Source organism: Capra hircus, chromosome 3, assembly GCF_001704415.2.
Source record: "Capra hircus breed San Clemente chromosome 3, ASM170441v1, whole genome shotgun sequence".
Lineage (NCBI taxonomy): Eukaryota > Metazoa > Chordata > Mammalia > Artiodactyla > Bovidae > Capra > Capra hircus.
In genome coordinates this window covers 43,636,061-43,656,103 of record NC_030810.1, presented here as the reverse complement: position 1 = coordinate 43,656,103, position 20,043 = coordinate 43,636,061, and the positions used below count along the sequence as shown (strand labels likewise).

The 20,043-nt window shown below is 40.4% G+C and overlaps 1 protein-coding gene across 1 annotated transcript; it reads left to right on the top strand.

The window, feature by feature from the left end:
- Positions 15,571–18,038, top strand: DIRAS3 (DIRAS family GTPase 3). The gene is made up of 2 exons (XM_018045397.1): positions 15,571–15,842; positions 16,592–18,038. Exon 2 carries the CDS (start codon positions 16,657–16,659, stop codon positions 17,365–17,367), a length of 711 nt encoding a protein of 236 aa, XP_017900886.1. The 5' UTR covers positions 15,571–15,842; positions 16,592–16,656; the 3' UTR covers positions 17,368–18,038.

Sequence of the window (20,043 nt, the reverse complement as noted above, 5' to 3'; positions counted from 1 at the left end):
AAGAGGGTCATTACATAATGATAACAGAGTCAATTCTCCAAGAAGACATAGAAGTCCTTAATGTATATGTACTTAATAACAGAACATCAAAACACATGAAGCAAAACTAATAGAACTGCAAAGGAGAAATAGACAAATCCATTAATATGGATTTAGAGACTTGAATACCCCTTTAGTAATTAATAGATCCAGCAGGCAGAAAATGAGTAATAACATAGTTCAATTGACACAGCACGATTAATCAACTAGACCTAATTGACATTTATAAAATACTTCATCCAACAATAGCAGAATACACAGGAACCATGCTATGTTGATCACTGTAGCTTTAGAGTAAGTCTTGAGGTTGGGTAATTGCAGTCCTTAAACTTTGTTCTTCTTTGTATTGTGTTGGCTATTTTTTTTTTTTTTTTTTTGCTTTCCATATAAACTTGCTAATATCCACAAAATGGCTGCTTAGATTTTGGTTCAGATCATATTGCAACTACAAATCAAATTGGGAAGAATTGACAACAATATTGAGTTTTCTCATCCATGGACACAGACTCTCTCTTTTTAGATGTTTCTTGACTTTTTTCATTAAGCTTTATTTTTATGCATAGACCTTGTATATATTTGGAAAGTTTATAACTTAAGTGTTTCAAGATTTTTTTTGGTACTACTATAAATGGTTGTGTGTTAATAATTTCAAATTCCAATGTCCATTGTTGGTATGAAGGAAAGTAATTGATTTTGTACATTTACCTTGTATCTTGTAACCTTGCTATAGTCATTTACTCATTTAAGGTGGGTTTTTTTCATTTTGTCAGTCCTTTGGGATTTTGTACATAGACAATCATGCAAACTTCAAACAAAAACAGTTTTATTTCTTCCTTTCTAATCTGTATACCTTTTATTTTAAAAAAGTATTTAGCCCTATTGTTTAAATAAGTAGGAATAGCTAACATTTACTGAGTGATTACTATGTCCAAGCACTGCCCCAAGCATTTGTTATTTGTTTACTTGTGAAATACTTGTTATTTAGTCACAGGAACTTTCTAGAATAGGTACCACTATTATCTCAGTGTTACAGAGGAGGAGGCTGAGGGTAGAGAAAAAGCAAATTGCTTAAAACTCTGAAACATTGTCAACACTTTGGTATTAAAATTTTCTCTCTTTTCCCTGGGAGAAGCTTAAAAATCCATGCAAACCATGGTTCCCAGTTCTTGTTTCAGGAAATATAGTCATCAAATCTATCTAACCAGCCCCAACCTTTCCCTAGAGCTTTATTCCTGTAATCCAACTGAGTACTAGAAATGGTCTCCTGCGTGTCCCACAGGCATCTCTAACTCACTATGATCAAAATCATATTCACAATTTTCTTCTCCAATCTTGCTTTTCCTCTTATGTTTCTTTTTTCTTATGATCTCTTCTTCCTTTTTATCTTTTGAAAGTGAAACTGAAAGTGAAGTCGCTCAGTCGTGTCCAACTCTGCAACCCCATGGACTGTAGCCTACGAGGCTCCTCTGTCCATGGGATTTTCCAAGCAACAGTACTGGAGTGGATTGCCATTTCCTTCCCCACTTTATTCATTCTGTTAGTTTAGAGATAGGATGATTGATCAAGCAAGAGTCTAAAGCAGTTTCAAGCTTTCTTCTGTATTAGAATCACCTGAGAGCCTTGTTAAAATGCAGCCTTCCCCTGCAACCCCTGCCAGGTATCACCTATAGATTCTCATTCTATAGATGCGGCTTGTGTATTTTTTAATTGAAAATTTTTGACATGTAGATCTTGTAAACTGGGTTGAATACTTTTAACAAGCATCACAGGTAGTGTCAATACAGGTGATCCTAGAACTACAGGTTGAAAAATACTCCAGGGCTCAGATGAAGGCATCAGTCTTGGGTGGAGAAAACAGAAAATGCTGCAGGATACCTGTGGACTAGGGACTGCTGGAGTTTTATCTGGAATCCTCCTTTATGAGGTAGCAGCTGATATCTCTCTGAACAGGGAGCCGTTTATGGCATCAGAGTGCTAGGAGAAAGCAGTCAGAAACAGAAGTCATAGGCATGGAAGAAGATCCTTGTGGAGGTAAGAAGAGAGTCTGAAGCAATGCAGGTCAAAACCACAAAGAAGATATTTTATAGGGAAGAATGGGGAAGACAACTGCCAGTAGTTGTCTTCAGAGCTTAAAAGGGGAAAAGAGCTCAGAAAGAAACAGGAAGAAAACAGATTCACCAACTCCTGATTGTGAGGGTCCTGAATATTACCACCTGTCTCTGCTAGAGAGGCAGGCTACACAAGTCCAAGAGCTGGGAAGTCCAGACTTCCTAGCCTCTACCACGTAGTTCATCCCTCGATGCCCAGTCTCCTCATTTGTAAAATGGAGACAGTCTAAGTTCCACTTCATGAACTCAAAGTAGAAGTTCAAATGAATAAACGCATGTAATATATTAGGCTCATAGCAAAGACTCTAATGGATGTTAGCTTATTCACATTCCATAAGCAATATTCTGCTTGAAGTTTGTACAAATAAATCAATTAATCTTACTTCAAACAGAGGTCCTTTCAACTCCTTTTTACAAATGAAGAAACTTAATGCACCAGGAAAACGTGATTTGTCTACGTCTGTACAAGTAGTATGTGAATGAATAGGAGCTAGAGAAAGCTCCAGCTGCGTTTTGAGTGTCTACTTGTTGCCAGGTATTGAGGAAGATGCTTTTTAACATGTCAGCACTTGCCATGTATTTCCCTTCTCTGCTGATATTGGGATAGAGTTAAGGGCCAAACTATAAAGGTAGTAGAACCAGGGCTGGAGAGAAGCCAGTTGGCTCCAGAGCTGGGAACTCCTACAGTGACTTCTGCCTCTCTTGATGGAACCCTGCAGTACCCCACACCATCCTGGCTACCTCTGAGAGCTATGTGCTGGTGGTTACTAGCATCTGTGGGGAAGTCAGAGATAAATGAATCTCAGTTCTGTCTGAGAAAAGCTCATTGATTTCTGAAGAGTATAAAACAAGTATTGATATGTACAAAACTCCCATACAAGGTGGAGTTTCCCAGGCGGCACTAGTGATGAAGAATCTGCTTGCCAGTTCAGGAGACTTAACAGATGTGGGTTTGATCCCTGTGTCAGGAAGATCCCCTGGTGGAGAGCATGGCAACCCACTCCTATATTCTTGCCTGGAGCATCCCATGGACAGAGGATCGTGGCAGGCTACTGCCCATAGGGTCGCAAAGAGCTGGACACGATTGAAGTGACTTAGCATGCACACACCATACAAGGTAAAAAGGTACATGGGAACCCAGAGGGAGGGACTCTCTCCCTTTTGCCATTTGGAGGTGAACTTGGAAGGAGGGTAGGATTGGGGCATATGAAGGAGGGGTTGGGACTGGAGGATGAACTGAGTGGAGAAGCAGACACAGCAACTCCCAAGAATATCCAAGTATTAAGCCAATGTGTGCAGACTTCTGGAAGGTAAGATTTGGGATCTGTTTGCAAGTATCTAGAAATCTGAAGCTAAATAGTTTGAACTTTAATTTTGTAGGCAACAGGGAGACATAAGAGATCTATTGCTTTTGGCTTTATTTTAGGCAAATGCTTCTTAATATTAATGGTTTTACTTCAAGATAATTGAAGATTCACATGCAATTATAAGAAATAACAGAGAGATCCTGAGTAACTTAATCTTCCTAGATGATAACTTATATAATAGTAGTCAATATGACAACTAAGATATTTACATTGATATAATCAACTGCACTTATTCAGATTTCCTGTTTTACTTGCACTCATCTGTGTATGTATTTAAAGCTATAGAATTTTACCACATGGGTACGTTTGCAAATCTACGACCACAGTAAAGATACAGGACAATTCCATCACTATGAGAATCTCTCCTGTTGTCCTTTTACAAGCATATCCACCTTCCTTCCATGCCTCTTCCTTAATCTCTAATCCTTATTACTAGCATGGTTTCTGTAATTTTATTTAAGAATGTTTCCTAAATGGAATCATATAGTATACAGTCTTGGTAATTGGCTTTTTTTCACTCACCATAATTCGCTTGAGCTTCATCCAAATTATAACCTGTATCAATAGTTCTCTCTCTCTCTTATTTTGAGTAGTATTCCATGATATGGACAACCATAGTTTAACCATTCACCTGCTAAAGGGCGACTGGGTTATTTTCAGTATTTAACTACTGTGAGTTAAGATGCTGTAGATATTTGTGTACAAAATTCACACATAAAGTTGTGTGTATTTTGTGTGAACATGTTTTCATTTCTCTGGGATAAATACCCAAGAGCTCTGGGTATGTATACTAGCAGTAGGTATGTATGCTGCATTGTATAATTAGTTGCATAATTAGTTTTATAACTAGCAAGTGTATATATATATATATACATATATATCTATGACCTTAGAGCTCTGTAGCTAAGATGGTAAAGTGTCTGCCTACAATGTGGGAGACCCGGGTTTGATCCCTGGGTCGGGAAGATCCCCTGGAGAAGGAAATGGCAACCCACTCCAGTATTCCTGCCTGGAAAATCCCATGGACTGAGGAGCCGTATGGGGTCACAAAGAGTCAGACATGACTGAGCAACTTCACTTTCACTTTAGGGCTTCCCTGGTGGCTCAGAGGTTAAAGGTTATTGTATATTTAGTTGCATAATTAGTTTTATAACAAGCAAGTGTGTGTGTATGTATATATAACATATATAATATTTATTCTTTTTCAGGTTCTTTTCTATTTTAGGTTATTCAGTTCAGTTCATTCGCTCAGTCGTGTCCAACTCTTTGTGACCCCATGAATCGCAGCACGCCAGGCCTCCCTGTCCATCACCAACTCCTGGAGTTCACTCAGACTCACGTCCATCGAGTCAGTGTTACCATCCAGCCATCTCATCCTCGATCGTCCCTTTCTCCTCCTGCCCCCAATCCCTCCCAGCATCAGAGTCTTTTCCAATGAGTCAACTCTTCCCATGAGGTGGCCAAAGTACTGGAGCTTCAGCTTCAGCATCATTCCCTCCAAAGAAATCCCAGGGCTGATCTCCTTCAGAATGGACTGGTTGGATCTCCTTGCAGTCCAAGGGGCTCTCAAGAGTCTTCTCCAACACCGCACTTCAAAAGCACAGTAAATACATTTCCTTGTGCTATACAGCAAGTTCTTGTTTATCTATTTTATATATAGTAGTAGATTGTTAATTTCAAATTCTAAATTTATCCCTCTTTCTCCTTTCCTCTTTGATAACCATCAGTTTGTTTTCTATATCTGTGAGTCTATTGCTGTTCTGTAAATAAGTACATTTGTATCATTTTTTTTTTTAGATTTTGTGTATATGTGCTATAATATAATGTTGGTCTTTTTCTGTCTGACTTACTTCACTTAATATGATAATCTCTTGGTCTATCCATGTTGCTACAAATGGCATTATATAATTCTTTTAAATGGCTGAATAATATTTCATTGTCTCATTGTGTTTTAAATTTGCATTTCTTTAGTAGCTAAAATGATGCTAAAATCTTTTCTTTTTTTAATTTTTTTATTTTTTTACTTTTTTTTTTTTTAACTATATAATACTGTATTGGTTTTGCCATGCATTGACATGAATCCACCACGGGTGTACATGCGATCCCAAACATGAACCCCCCTCCCACCTCCCTCCCCACAACATCCCTCTGGGTTATCCCCGTGCACCAGCCCCAAGCATGCTATATCCTGCATCGGACATAGACTGGTGATTCGATTCTTACATGATAGTATACATGTTTCAATGCCATTCTCCCAAATCATCCCACCCTCTCCCTCTCCCTCTGAGTTATTTGCTCTTTGTACGTCTTCAGCAAAATGTCTATTCATATTGTTTGCCCATTTTCTAACTGAACTTTTTTATTACTGAGTTTTGAGAGTTCTTTAGATATTCTTATATTACTCCAATGCCCGATATGTGGCTTGAAAATATTTTCCCAATGTATACACCTTTTCTTTCCATTACCTTTACAAGATCTTTCACAGAACAAAAGTTTTTAATTTTCATAAGCTCTAATTTATCAAGTTTTCCTTTTATAGATTATCTAATGGCATCAAGTCTAAGAATTCTTTGTTTAGAAATCCTGAATGTGTTCTTTAAAAAAAATTTCTTTTGTATTTTTACATATTATATTGAAGTCCATTATCCATTTTAAGTTAATTTTTATATAAGGTGTGAGATTTAGGTCAACTTTTTGTTTACTTGTTGGTTTTTATCTTTGGATGTCCAGTTGTTCCAGTACCATTTATTGAAAGGACAACAACAATCTTCCTGCACTGAACTGCGTTTGCACCTTTATTGATAATCAGTTGGGCTTATTTGTGTAGGCTTACCCCTGGGTTCTCTGTTCTGTTCCATTGATCTTTATGTCTCTCTCTCCACCAGTGTGACAACTCCATGATTACTTTAGCTGTATAGTAAGCCTTAATATCAAGAAGAAGGATTCTTTTCACTGTACTCCTTTTCAAGAGTGTTTCAGCTATACTAGATACTATGCCTTCCCATATAAATTTTAGGATAAACTTCTTTATGCTTATAAAATCTTTGCTGAGATTTTGACAAGAATTGCATTAAACCCACAGATCAACTTGGAGAGATCTTTACTAAGTTGGATCTCCTAATTCATGAACACACTATGTGTTTCCATCGACTTAAGTCTTCTTTGATTTCTTTTATTTGCATTTTGTAATTTTCAGCATTCAGACTATTTATGTGTTTTGTATATGTACAAAGTACTTTCTTTTCTATAGTGACTATAAATAATACTGTTTTTAATTTTAGTTTCCATATATTCTTTTTTATTATAAAAAATATCCTTTTATTTTCAACCTACTTGGGTCATTGAATATGAAGTGAATTTGTTCTTACTTCAAACATCATATAGTTGGCTGGTGTTTCTTTTTTGGTTTGTTTGTTTGTTTTATCCACCCTGCCAATCTGCCTTTTTATTTGGTGTATTTACACCATTTATATTTAAGGTGATTCTTGATATATATGAACTTAAGTATACAATTTTATTATTTCCTGGTTTTCCTCTGCTTCACTTTTATCACCTTTATGTAGGTTATTGGGATTTTTTAAATAGGATTCTCTCTTGATATATTTTTAGTGTGTTTGAGTATATCACTTTGTATAAAAAGTTATTCCTTTGGATATTACAATATGCATATATGACATTATAATCTATTATTGCATGAGTGAAGTATGGAAACCTTGTTTCTATTCAGGTCCCTTTGCCTTTCCCAATTTTTAGCACCATTGCCTTGAGTATCAGATATTATCATTTTTCTTTCAATCATCATGATTGTAAAAGTTTATGAGAATGATAAGTAGGTAAGTGTAAGTAAGTGTTAGTTGCTCAGTTGTGCCTGACTCTTTGCAACCCCATGGACTGCAGCCTGTCAGGCTCCTCTGTCCATGGAGTTCTCTAGGCAAGAAGACTGGAGTGGGTAGCTGTCCCCTTCTCAGGGGAATCTTCCCAACCCAGGTATCGAATCTGGGTCTCCTGCATTGCAGACAGATTCCTTACCATCTGAGCCACCAGGGAAACCCATGAGAAGGATAGTCTATCATATTTACCCCTATTTTTAAAATCTATCTTGATATTGTGCTTTCCTTTATGAAGTTCCTAATTATCTTTTCCTTTCTGTTTATGAAACTTTCTTTGTTGTTTGTTGTCCAGTTGCTCAGTCATGTACGACTCTTTGCGATCCCATGGACTGCAGCATGCCAGGCTTCCCGGTTCTTTACCATCTCCTGGAGCTTGCTCAAGCTCATGTCCATGTTGGTGATGCCATCCAACCGTCTCATCCTCTGTTGCCCCCTTCTCCTCCTGCCTTCTATCTCTCCCAGCATCAGGGTCTTTTCCAGTGAGTTGGCTCTTCACATCAGGTGGCCAAAGCATTGGAGCTTCAGCTTCAGCATCAGTTCTTTCAATGAATATTCAGAGTTGATTTCCTTTAGGATTGACTGGCTTGATCTCCTTGCAATCCAAAGGACTCTCAAGAGTCTTCTCCAACACCACAGTTAGAAAGCATTGATTCTTAGGTGCTCAGCCTTCTTTACAATCCAACTCTCACATCCGTACGTGACTACTGGTAAAACTATAGCTTTGACTATATGGACCTTTGTTGGCAAAGTAATGTCTCTGCTTTTTAATACTCTGGCTAGGTTTGTCATAGCTTTTCTTCCAAGGCGCAAGTGTCTTTTAATTTCATGGCTGCAGTCACCATACACAGTGATTTTGGAGCCCAAGAAAATAAAATCTTTCACTGTTTCCATTGTTTGTCCATCTATATGCCATGAGGTGATGGTACCAGATGCCATGATTGTTTTTGAATGTTGAGTTTTAAGCCAGCTTTTTTCACTCCTCTTTCACCTTCATCAAGAAACTTCCTTCAGTCACTCTTTGAGGGTAGATTTGTTAGCAAAAAATCCTCTTTGCTTTTCTTCATCTGAACACGGTGTTTGTTCTTGAAGGTCTATTTTGTTGGATATAGAATTTGCAGTTGACATTTCTTTTCTTTCAGCACTTGAAAAATGCCATGCCATTTCCTTTGGTATCTGTGGTATCAAATTAGATATCTGCCATCATCTGAATTAATGTTCCTCTGACAGGTAATATATTCTTTCTTTCTATCTACTTTCAAGAATTTGCCTTTGTTTTCAGAATTCAATTGTGTCTTGGCATTGATTCCCTTGAAATTCTCCTGGTGGGGTTTGTTCAGATTCTTGGAACTGTAAGTTTGTGTCTTTCAACAAATTTGGGAGATTCTCAGGCATAATTTCTTGGCATACTCATTTAGACTGTTTTTTCTCTCCTTTTGGGGCTCTGATACAAATGTTGGGATTTTGGTTACTGCACCACAGATCCTAGAGACTCTTCTCATTTTTTTCCCAGTCTGTTTTATCTCTATTGTTCATATTGAGTAAATTTTATTTCTTTATCCTCAAGTTCACTGATTGTATCCAATGTCATCTCCGTTATAATATTAAGCCCATTCAGAAAGTTTAAAAAATTTCTATTATTGTATTTTTCAGTTCCATAATTTCCATTTACATCCTTTTTATATGTTTTATTTGCTGAACTTTTAAAAAATTTTATTTTATGTCAGAATTAAGTTGATTAACAACCAATGTTGTGTTAGTTTTAGGTGTATAGCAAAGTGACTCAGTTCAGTTCAGTCACTCAGCCGTATCTGACTCTTTGCACGCCAGGCCTCCCTGTCCATCACCAACTCCCAGAGTTCACCCAAACTCATGTGCATCGAGTCAGTGATGCCATTCAGCCATCTCATCCTCTGTCGTCCCCTTTTGCTCCTGCCCCCAATCCCTCCCAGCAGCAGGGTCTTTTCCAATGAGTCAACTCTTCTCATGAGGTGGCCAAAGTATTAGAGTTTCAGCTTTAGCATCAGTCCTTCCAATGAACACCAGGACTGATCTACTTTAGGATGGACTGGTTGGATTCTCCTTGCAGTCCAAGGGACTCTCAAGAGTCTTCTCCAACACCACAATTCAAAAGCATCAATTCTTTGGCACTCAGCTTTCTTCACAGTCCAACTCTCACATCCATACATGACCACTGGAAAAAACCATAGCCTTGACTAGATGGACTTTTGCTGGCAAAGTAATATCTCTGCTTTTCAATATGCTATCTAGGTTGATCATAACTTTCTGTCCAAGGAGTAAGTGTCTTTTAATTTTATGGCTGCAATCATCATCTGCAGTGATTTTGGAGCCCCCAAAAATAAAGTCTGACGCTGTTTCCCCATCTATTTCCCATGAAGTGATTGGACCAGATGCCATGATCTTAGTTTTCTGAATGTTGAGTTTTAAGTCAACTTTTTCACTCTCCTCTTTCACTTTCATCAAGAGGCTTTTTAGTTCCTCTTCAGTTTCTGCCATAACGGTGGTGTCATCTGCATATCTGAGGTTACTGATATTTCTCCCGGCAATCTTGATTCCAGCTTGTGCTTCTTCCAGCCCAGCGTTTCTCATGATGTACTCTGCATAGAAGTTAAATAAGCAGGGTGACAATATACAGCCTTGACATACTCCTTTTCCTATTTGGAACCAGTCTGTTGTTCCATGTCCAGTTCTAACTGTTGCTTCCTGACCTGTATATAGGTTTCTCAAGAGGCAGGTCAGGTGGTCTAGTATTCCCATCTCTTTCAGAATTTTCCACAGTTTATTGTGATCCACACAGTCAAAGGCTTTGGCATAATCAATAAAGCAGAAATAGATGTTTTTCTGGAACTCTCTTGCTTTTTCGATGATCCAGCAGATGTTGGCAATTTGATCTCTGGTTCCTCTGCCTTTTCGAAAACCAGCTTGAACATCAGGAAGTTCACGTATCTATTCTTTTTCAAAATCTTTTCCTATTTAGGTTATTGCAGAGTGTTGAACAGATTTCCCTGTGTTATCCAACAGGTCCTTGTTGGTTGTCTGTTTTAAATGTATCAGTGTGTACACTGTCAATTCCAAACTCCCAACGTATCCTTCCCGCTTTCTCCCCTGCTAACCATAAGTTCATTCTCTAAGTCTTTGTGTCTGTTTCTGTTTTGTAAATAAGTTCATTTGTATCATTAAAAAAAAAGATTCTGAATATAAGCAATATTATATTGATATTTGTCTTTCTCTGCCTGACTACTTAACTTAGTATGATAATGCATGTTGCTACAAATGGCATTATTTCATTCTTTTTTATGGTTTGGTAGTCCATTGTAGACATATACGACATCTTTTTTATCTGTTTGTCTGTCAATGGACATTTAGGTTGCTTCCATATCTTGGCTATTATAAATAGCATTGCAATGAACACTGGGGCGCATGTATCCTTTCAGATTTTGTTTTTCTGCAGATATAATCCCAAGAGTGCTTCCCTAATAGCTCAGTTGGTAAAGAATCCACCTGCAATGCAGAAGACCCCAGTTTGATTCTTGGATCAGAAAGATCCACTGGATTAGGCACAGGTTACCCACTCCAGTATTCTTGGGTTTCCTTTGTGGCTAAGCTGGTAAAGAATCTGCCTGCAATGCGGGAGACCTGGGTTTGATCCCTGGGTTGGAAGGATGCCCTGGAGAAGGGAAAGGTTACCCACTCCAGTATGGAGTCTCATAGGGTCTCAAAGAGTCAGACATAACTGACTGACTTTCTATATTCTATAATCCCAAGAGTTGTATTATATGGTAGCTCTAGTTTTAGCTTCTTAAGAGCCTCCATACTGTTTTCTATAGCTGCCGTACCAATTTACATTCCCACTGACAGTGCAAAAGAGTTCCCTTTTCTCCAAACCCTCTCCACCATTTGTTGTTTGTAGACTTTTTGATGATGGCCAACCTGACTAGAGTGAGATGTCATCTCATTATAGTCTTAATTTGCATTTCTCTATTAATTTAGCAATGTTAAGCATCTTTTCATGTGCCTCAGCTATCTGTATGTATATTTAGGTCTTTGCTAAAATTTTTTATTGTTTGTTTCAAAAAATTTGTAAGTGTCTGTTGAAGCATTGTTATGAAGGCTGCTTTAAAATCCTTGTTAGGTTTTTCCAACATCTATTTCATCTCAGTGTTGGTTTCAATTAATTATCTTTTCTCCCTGATATATCTCTAATCTGTGGGTCCTAACTAGCCAACATTTGGTCCAGAACTTTGGTCTGGTGTTTTAAGAAATAAATCTTATTGGAATATAGTTGCTTTACAATGTTTATTAGTTTCTGCTGTATAGCAAAGTGAATCAATTATACGTATACCAAGGAGAAAAGGACTGGTGAGATGAATTGGGAGATTGGAATTTGACAAATATACAATTCTATATTATAAAGTGGATAACTAATGAAAACTCCTGTATAGTAGTTCCTTTATAACTACGGTACAGTAGTATATAGTTTTATTTCTCAGGGAACCCATTCCTTTGACTCTCTGACCTACTGCAATGCTGGATCCCTGGGCTAGGGCTCCCCTTAAAGTGAGATATTTTATATTGACTTTTGATTACAAGACCTGGTTTGGATGGAGAAGCTATGGTTTGTATTTTTATCATTTCTTGTGATTTCTATGTATAAGCTCATAATTTGATCTCTCTGGCATTTAAAGGCTTTGCTTTGGGATATATATTTCCACACCCTCTTGCTTTCCTCCTCCTTTTTCTTCTTCTTCCTCCTCCTCCTTTGTCTTCTTCCTCCTCCTATTTTTTTACTTCCCCTTCTTTTTTGTTGTTTCTTTGTTTTAAATGTCTTTCCTCCAAAGGCATCTTCATTCACCTTCCGTATATCAGGACCCTCTTTTTTTGTGTATTTGAAACGTGTATTCTTAGTTTGTTTACTATAAAGAAACAAATATGCATTATAATGATGGGACAAAACTAAAAAGCAGTGGAACAAAAGACATCCATATGCCCCAAGGAACCATTGTTTGCAAACAAAAGGTGAGGCTACAGGAGAGAAGAGTAAGCTTGGTCTCAGGTCAGAGCATGACATGGCCCCTGAGGTTCAGTTTCCTCATCACCAAAATGAAGGGTTTGACTTGATGGTCCTCAGAGCACTTCCAGCATGATAAAAGACTTAGTGATTGGACATAATTGTCTTCAGATAGCTGAAAGGCTGTAAGGGCATCCAAGGGAGCAGACTGATCAATGCAGTTCCAGACTCCAGAAGATGAAACTGGAATCAGTGAGTGGAATGACAAGTAAACTATGAAAACTTCACTAATAATCAGAACTACCCCCAAATAGAGAGGACAGCCTGTCAAGTGCCAAGGTATCTGCTCTGGGGTAAACCGACGCCCATCAGTTTCAGTTTCAGGACACTCTTTTCTAGTCTTATTCCTAAAGGCTTTTTGTTGTTGTTCAGTCACTAGGTCGTGTCCGACTTTGCAGCCCCACAGACTGCAGCATGCCAGGCTTCCCTGTCCTTCGCTATCTCCCTGAGTTTGCTCCAACTCATGTCCATTGAGTCGGTGATGCTGTCCAATCATCTCATCCTGTCACTCCCTTCTCTTCCTGCCCTCAATCTTTCCCTGAATCAGGGTCTTTTCCAGTGAATTGTCTCTTTGTATCAGGTGGCCAAAGCATTGGAGCTTCAGCTTCAGCATCAGTCCTTTCAATGAATATTCAGGGTTGATTTCCTTTGGGATTGACTGGTTTGATCTTGCAGTCCAAGGGACTCTAAAGAGTCTTCTTCAGCACCACAATCTGAAAGCATCAATTCTTAGGTGCTCAGCCTTCTTTATGGTCCAACTCTCATATCCGTACATGACTACTGGAAAAACCATAGTTTGACCATGTGGACCTTTGTCAGCAAAGTGACGTCTTTGCTTTTTAATACACTATCTAGGTTTGTCATAGCTTCTCTTCCAAGGAGCAAGCATCTTTTAATTTCGTGGCTGCATTACCATCTGCAGCTCAAGAAAATAAAATCTGTTACTGCTTCCACTTTTTCTCCTCCTATTTGCCATGAAGTGACCTTTTATGTACCCTAGTTTCAATAGGCAGAGTGTTACTTGTGGTTTAGGGGGAATGTGCAAAGTTTTCATTCTTGCTCAGAATTCTCACTGCTCTTCTTCCCTGCCCCAAGTTCTTCTATCCTCAATTTATTTTCCCCAAACCTGCTATGTTTTCCCTGTGGAAATCTACTCTTATTTGGTTTAAATAAAAAGGTCATTGGCACTTCCAAAAATGCTCAAAGACTACATGATTATGTGTATACAGATTTCTGTATTATTATTTGAAGGCCAATAGCTGTCTTTTATGAATTACCTATTGTATTCTAAATGCCTTCTAACTAGTGCATCAGGGAGTAGCTTCTTGAATCCTCCCCACAATTCTTTCTCATAGGTATCAGTTCCCCTCTACAGAAAAGTAATTTCTCCAGGATTGCACAGCTCAAGGCATATTATCATTTCAGTTGCTCAGTTGTGTCCAACTCTTTGTGACTCTATGGACTGTAGCATGCCAGGCCTCCCTGTCCATCACCACCTCCCAGAGTTTACCCAAACTCACGTCCATTGAGTCGATGATGCCATCCAACCATCTTATCCTCTGTCATCCCTTCTGCTCCCGCCTTCAATCTTTCCCAGCATCAGGGTCTTTTCAAATGAGTCAGCTCTTCGTATCAGGTGGCCAAAGTATTGGAGTTTCAGCTTCAACATCAGTCCTTCCAGTGAACACCCAGGACTGATCTCCTTTAGGATGGGCTGGTTGGATATCCTTGCATTCCAAGGGACTCTCAAGAAGCTTCTTCAACACCACAATTCAAAAGCATCAATTCTTCGGCTCTCAGCCCTCTTTCTAGTCCAATTCTCTCATCCATACATGACTACTGGAAAAACAATAGCTTTGACTAGATGGACCTTTGTTGGCAAAGTAATGTTTCTGCTTTTTAATATGCTGTATCGGTTGGTCATAACTTTTCTTCCAATATTAACATGTATTCAAAAGAAGGAAAAGGGGAAAAACCCATTAACATTCTAAAGCTAGCTTTCTGCCTCTAAAACATGTGTTCTTGATCTCTGCCTAACACCCATGAGTCTTTGGGTAAGAAAGAAAAATTATAAAAATGTTTTCACTAATGAGTAAAATATACTGTATCAGCTTAATGACACAGAAAGATAATATCAGAAAAAGAACAAGAGTTGGAGTGAGGAATACTGGGTTTGGGCCTAGGTCCATCATTTATGAGCCCTTTAAACTTGAACAAGTAATTTTACCTGCTGAATTAGTTTTTTTTTTTGCTGTGTAACAAACTACCACAAATTTTGTGGCTTAATAGGACACCCAACTGCAAAATCTAGAACTCAAGTCAGAAGTCTGAATGAGCTCAGCTGGATTCTCTTCTCAATTAAGGATAAAATCAAAGTGTTGATGGTCTGATCTTACGTTCAGTTTCTAGAGAAGAATCTGCTTTGAAGATCATTCAGGTTGTTGGAAAAATCCAGTTGCTATAGCTCTGCGGCTCATGCTTTCTTACTGGCTGTCAGCCAGGGGTCGCTCTCCACTCCTAGGAGGCTGCCCACATTTCCAGTCTGGATTTTCCTGAGGTTTTTGTGACGACGACTAAATGAGAAGTATTGTACACATAGTGGTGATGGATATGATCATTGCTTAATGTTGCTGAGTGTAGAAGATACCCCTCAACCTCTAAACACAGAGCATGTCTACACCACAGGAAATCCTACCAAGAGGCAGGTTCCAAAGTCTTTTATAACAGAAGTGTCAGTTGGTCCTCCTCAGCAAAAACAGAAACTGGGTTTTGTGCTGGACAAATGTTTATTGGAGTGAAGTGGATGAGATGTGGTGAGGTGTCTGTCACCGGTAATGAGAAGGGTGCTAACTGGCCTTCCTGCAGTGAAGAGAAGGTGGCGAGGGTTGGGAAAGGCTAACCTCGCAAGGGGCAAAAAGCGAAGAAGTGGTTTGGATTGCAGTAGGCGAGAAATGCCTGTATCGCCAGCCCCGTAAGCGGACCCCGCTCAGTGGGCGGGTACTTGCGACCACAGGGCCGCCTCCAACCCCCGCCCCTGTCCGGACCGTGGGTACCTGTGTAGGGGACGCCGGGGAGACTACCGGGGGCGCGTCTGACTCGGTCAGCCCCTCACAACCCAATCCCCCCTCTGTGAGCGGTGCAAGTGGAGTCTCCCAGTCTGCGCCCCCTGGCTCTAGCTAACCAATCTCAGTCCCACTGTTGGTTGGAGCATTTCGCCCAGAGCCTCCGAGCGTACTGGTTGCTGTCTGCGGCTGGGAGCTTGGTTGCGCAATTACTTGCCGCCACTGCGGCCGCGGCCAAAGCCACCTGGGCAAGGAGCGAATTTGCCGCGCGGTTCCCGCCTCGGAAAGAGGTAAAAGCTATCATTCGCCTTTTTTGGGGCACTCAAACGCAAGGTGTAGCGAGCGAACCAGCCTGGATTATCGCGGGGTGGAAAGCAATGGGCACGTTATCAGGGAAGCGGGTACCTGGGGACAGTTGCTGCAGGTTAGGGGTCTCTGTTAGCGTTACGAATCCTGGTCCCTGTGGGCTTCCTGGGCGCCCCCCACCCCCGCACTGCCCCCCGTGACCACACCCTGGATCGCGGTGTCTGCGGCAACCTACCCTTGCCCGCAGTGGTCTATCCTTGTCAGATATAGGCATAATTTTTAATACTGCAGGAAAGAAGACAGCAAGGGCTTATTTAGGGTGAAAATGTTTGCTAACATCGCTTGGATGTGCATGTTTTAAGGGTTGGCAAGCTGTCCGTTCTTGCAGTATTCTGTAGTGTGGCATGATAAAATAAAAATAGGTGCGTAGCCACCGCGAAAGTAACAAACAGGTATCATTGGAAGAAGAGGCTCGGGGCGCTCCTGCCCTCCTCCCCACCCGCATTGCCTTTGGTGGGTTCCCGGGGTGGGCAGAGAGACAGCTCACCGCAGAGAATGGAGGAGGGAGGAGGGAAGTGGGAGGAGGGAAGAGGGTGGGGTTAGCGAGCGAGTCGAGGCAGACACCACCCCCTGCCCCCCCCCCCACCCCATGTCCCCAGGCAGGCGCTGCGACAAGACATCATTCCGAGTTAGACTCCCACCCCTCACACATCCTCTCTTCTCTCCTCCGTAGGCGTCCCTCACTGCTGGCCAAGTGCCTGAGAAGCAGTACACGCACCTCTCAGCTAATACCTGACCATGGGCAACTCCTGCTTCGGCCTCAAGGAACGCCTGATGAAGCGGCTGCGGCCTCTGCCGACTGTGATCGTCATCCGCACCTGCCTGCCCCAGAGAAGGAGCAGAGATTTCCGCGTGGTGGTGCTCGGCTCGGCCGGCGTGGGCAAGAGCGCGCTGGTGCAAAGGTGGGTGCGCGGCAACTTCCGTGAGGCGTACCTGCCGACCATCGAAGATACCTACCGCCAGGCGCTAGGCTGCAGCCACAAGGCGGGTGCGCTGCACATCACCGACACCACCGGTGGCCGCCGCTACCGGGGCCTGCAGCGCCTTGCCATTGCCAGGGGTCACGCCTTCATCCTGGTTTATTCTATCACCAGGAAGCAAACCCTGGAGGAGCTGAAGCCTCTCTATGAGCTGATCCGTCAACTCAAAGGTAACAACCCGCAAAAGTGCCCCGTCATCCTGGTGGGCAACAAGTGCGATGAGAGCCGTCGGGAGGTGAGTGAGAAGGAAGGTGCTGCCTATGCGTGCGAGTGGAATTGCGCCTTCTTGGAGACCTCGGCCAAGATGAATATCAACGTCCAGGAGCTGTTCCAGTTGCTGATAAATTTCGAGAAGAAGCCCGCCGCCGCCGCCGCCGCCGCAGCCCCCGCCGGCGCCCAGCCTCCGCAGAAGAAATCCCAGATCCCCAAGACCGCCGAGAAGCTGCTGGGCAAGTGCATCGTCATGTGAACCCTGAGCCTTAGAGATCGCGCCCCTCCTCTCCTTCAGTGTGCCGAAAACACGGACCGACCCCATCGTGCTGTGTCACTTGTACATGACTGACTTGTGTGCTGTGGTTTGGGTTGTAACAATTAGATGTCAATAAATGTTCCTTGTGAGTGAATAACTTTCCTTTTCCCCAGGCGAGAGAACTCGAATTGTTAAAATAATGGACATTGGAGGAGGAGAGGAAAAAAGGAACAGGATGCATTTCACGGATGGTTCTTGGATGGACTTTAGAGATTAATGTTTGAAAAAGAGACTGGAAATGGCAAAACGAATTGAAAGATACCACTGCCCTTCTTGTAATCCTATTATTGTGTATTATTCTTAAACATTTCAAGTCCTGTAAATGTCTAATCATATCTCCCCATTGTGTATGTAATTGTTAAAAAACACGTTTTTGCAGCAAAAACTCTGACAGATGGCTGTGAGACAGAAATACTAAACATGATAAATAAATGAATGTCCTATAGTTGAGCATTGAGGGTGGGAGCAGAGAGAATTGTTAAAGTGGATCTTGCTTACTAAATATATGCCAGTTGTTTCATAGGTCATTTAAAAATGTTTGAGTATTCTATATCCCTGTTTAAAAAAAATTATAATAGTTCCATGACTTAATAAAGCTTTTCCTGCATGCAGTCAGCTGTAATAATTTCTTTTTCACTCAACGACAACAACAATTACCCGTTGCCAGTCACAACTGGTGAAGATTTCTAATAAGAATTTTATGTACGGAAGCCTATGCCCTCTTGAAATTAGCTGGGTGGGGGTGGTTCATGGGTCCCTGCAATGCAGAGCTAGTTTATATCCATCACCTTTCCTGGGCTGATTCAGGAAGAACTCCAGGCATCTTTGAAGAGGTCACTGGCTCATTTTGCTGCTGTCTTGGAGGTGGGTGGTGAAAAGCAAACTCTGCCTCAAAAGTCTTTCCTCAAGAACTACTGGATAATGGATGAACCTAGAGCCTGTTATACAGAGTGAAGTTAAGTCAGAAAGAGAAAAACAAATATTGTATATTAAGGCATATATGTGAAATCTAGAAAAACGGTACAGATGAACCTATTTGCAGGGCAGGAATAGAGATGCAGACAAGACAGATCAGGTGGACACAGGGATCGGGGAAGGGGCTGGTGGGATGAATTGAAGATTGGGTTTGACATACATACACTACCATGTGTAAAATTGATAGCTGGTGGGAACCTGGGATATAGTGCCAGAAGCTTAGCTTGGTGATCTACGGTGACCTAGAGTGGTAGCATGGGGAGGAGGGAGGTCTGAGAGGGAAGGGACATATGTATGCATATAGCTGACTCACTTCTTTGTATAACAGAACTAGCGTACCATTGTAAAGCAGTTATACCCCAATTTAAGAAAAAAAAGTACTGGAAATAGGAAAAAGTACTGGAAATGGAAGGTAAGGGGAGAAACAGGTGGGATTTGAAATCAGAAATTTCAAAGGAAGCTTTTTATTTTAAGATTCATTTTATATTTGAACATAATTTTCTTTGAGTGAGAGAATATGTATCTATACACATCCTTGTTTTCAAGTGTTTTTCTTTTTTCAGTTAAAGAGAAGTGGAGAGGCTCTAAGTCTAGTGATTTTTCTCCATAAAAGATCTCTTATTGGATAAATATTTATTGAACAACTTAAATGTTTACAAAATGCCTTCTTATAACTTGATTTTTAGGGGAGAAGCACATCATTGAGGAGGAATCATAAACATCTATCACATAGTAGAGTCAAAATTTTGAGCTTAGAAAATTCATTCAGTGGCTCCTTTTAAATAGACAATTATTTAAAATTTCTCCTATTCACTTTCAAATCAATTCTCAACCACTAGAAAATATCTAAGTGGTTCTGCCATATTGCTTTTTATGTATTCTATTTTTAAAATATTTCTTAGGTAACATCCCTAATGGAGTAATTCCATTTCTAAAAGAAAATATCTTGGCTATTTTCCAGGTGAATTCTCCTTGAAAAAATGTGTTGCACTCATTGTTTTTCTTTGTAGAGGAGCAAAGGGATTACTAAGTGACAAATACTACACTTTAGAAAGGGAAAGGAGGAGATTTAATGTTGCAAGAAATGCTTAGTAAAAATATTTTTAAATTATAGTAAATATACAGTCTATCTAAATGCCATTGTTTCTATAGCACATTAGAGCAAATATTTGTATAATTTTTGTACATGTCAATGTTCTACATCATACTACTTAATCCTCATGACAATCCAGTGAAGCAGATACTGTTATGCCCATTTTGCAGGTTGATAAATGTTACAAAACCAGTAAGCAGCAGAGCCAACATTTGAAGCCAGGTGTTCTACAGCATAGTTGGTGCTCTTTAACCACCACAATGTACGTCCATTCTAAGATGACTAGTCCAAGGACAAGTGAGTTGACACCTCTGTTCTCTATTTAAAGGAAGCTTTCTCAGAGCCTCCCTAGAATCCTGGAGAGAGGCAAAGAAGCAAATTGACTATACAAAGCACACATGATGGTTTAGAAACAGAGAAGAGAGAATGAGGTGTTGGATTACTCTTCCCTGAAGAGTTTACATGGTTGGAATCTTTTATGCCTAGAGACTTAGTAGATCTCTCCCCAAAATAATTATAAGCTTGAAATAAGCTTTACATTGTTACCT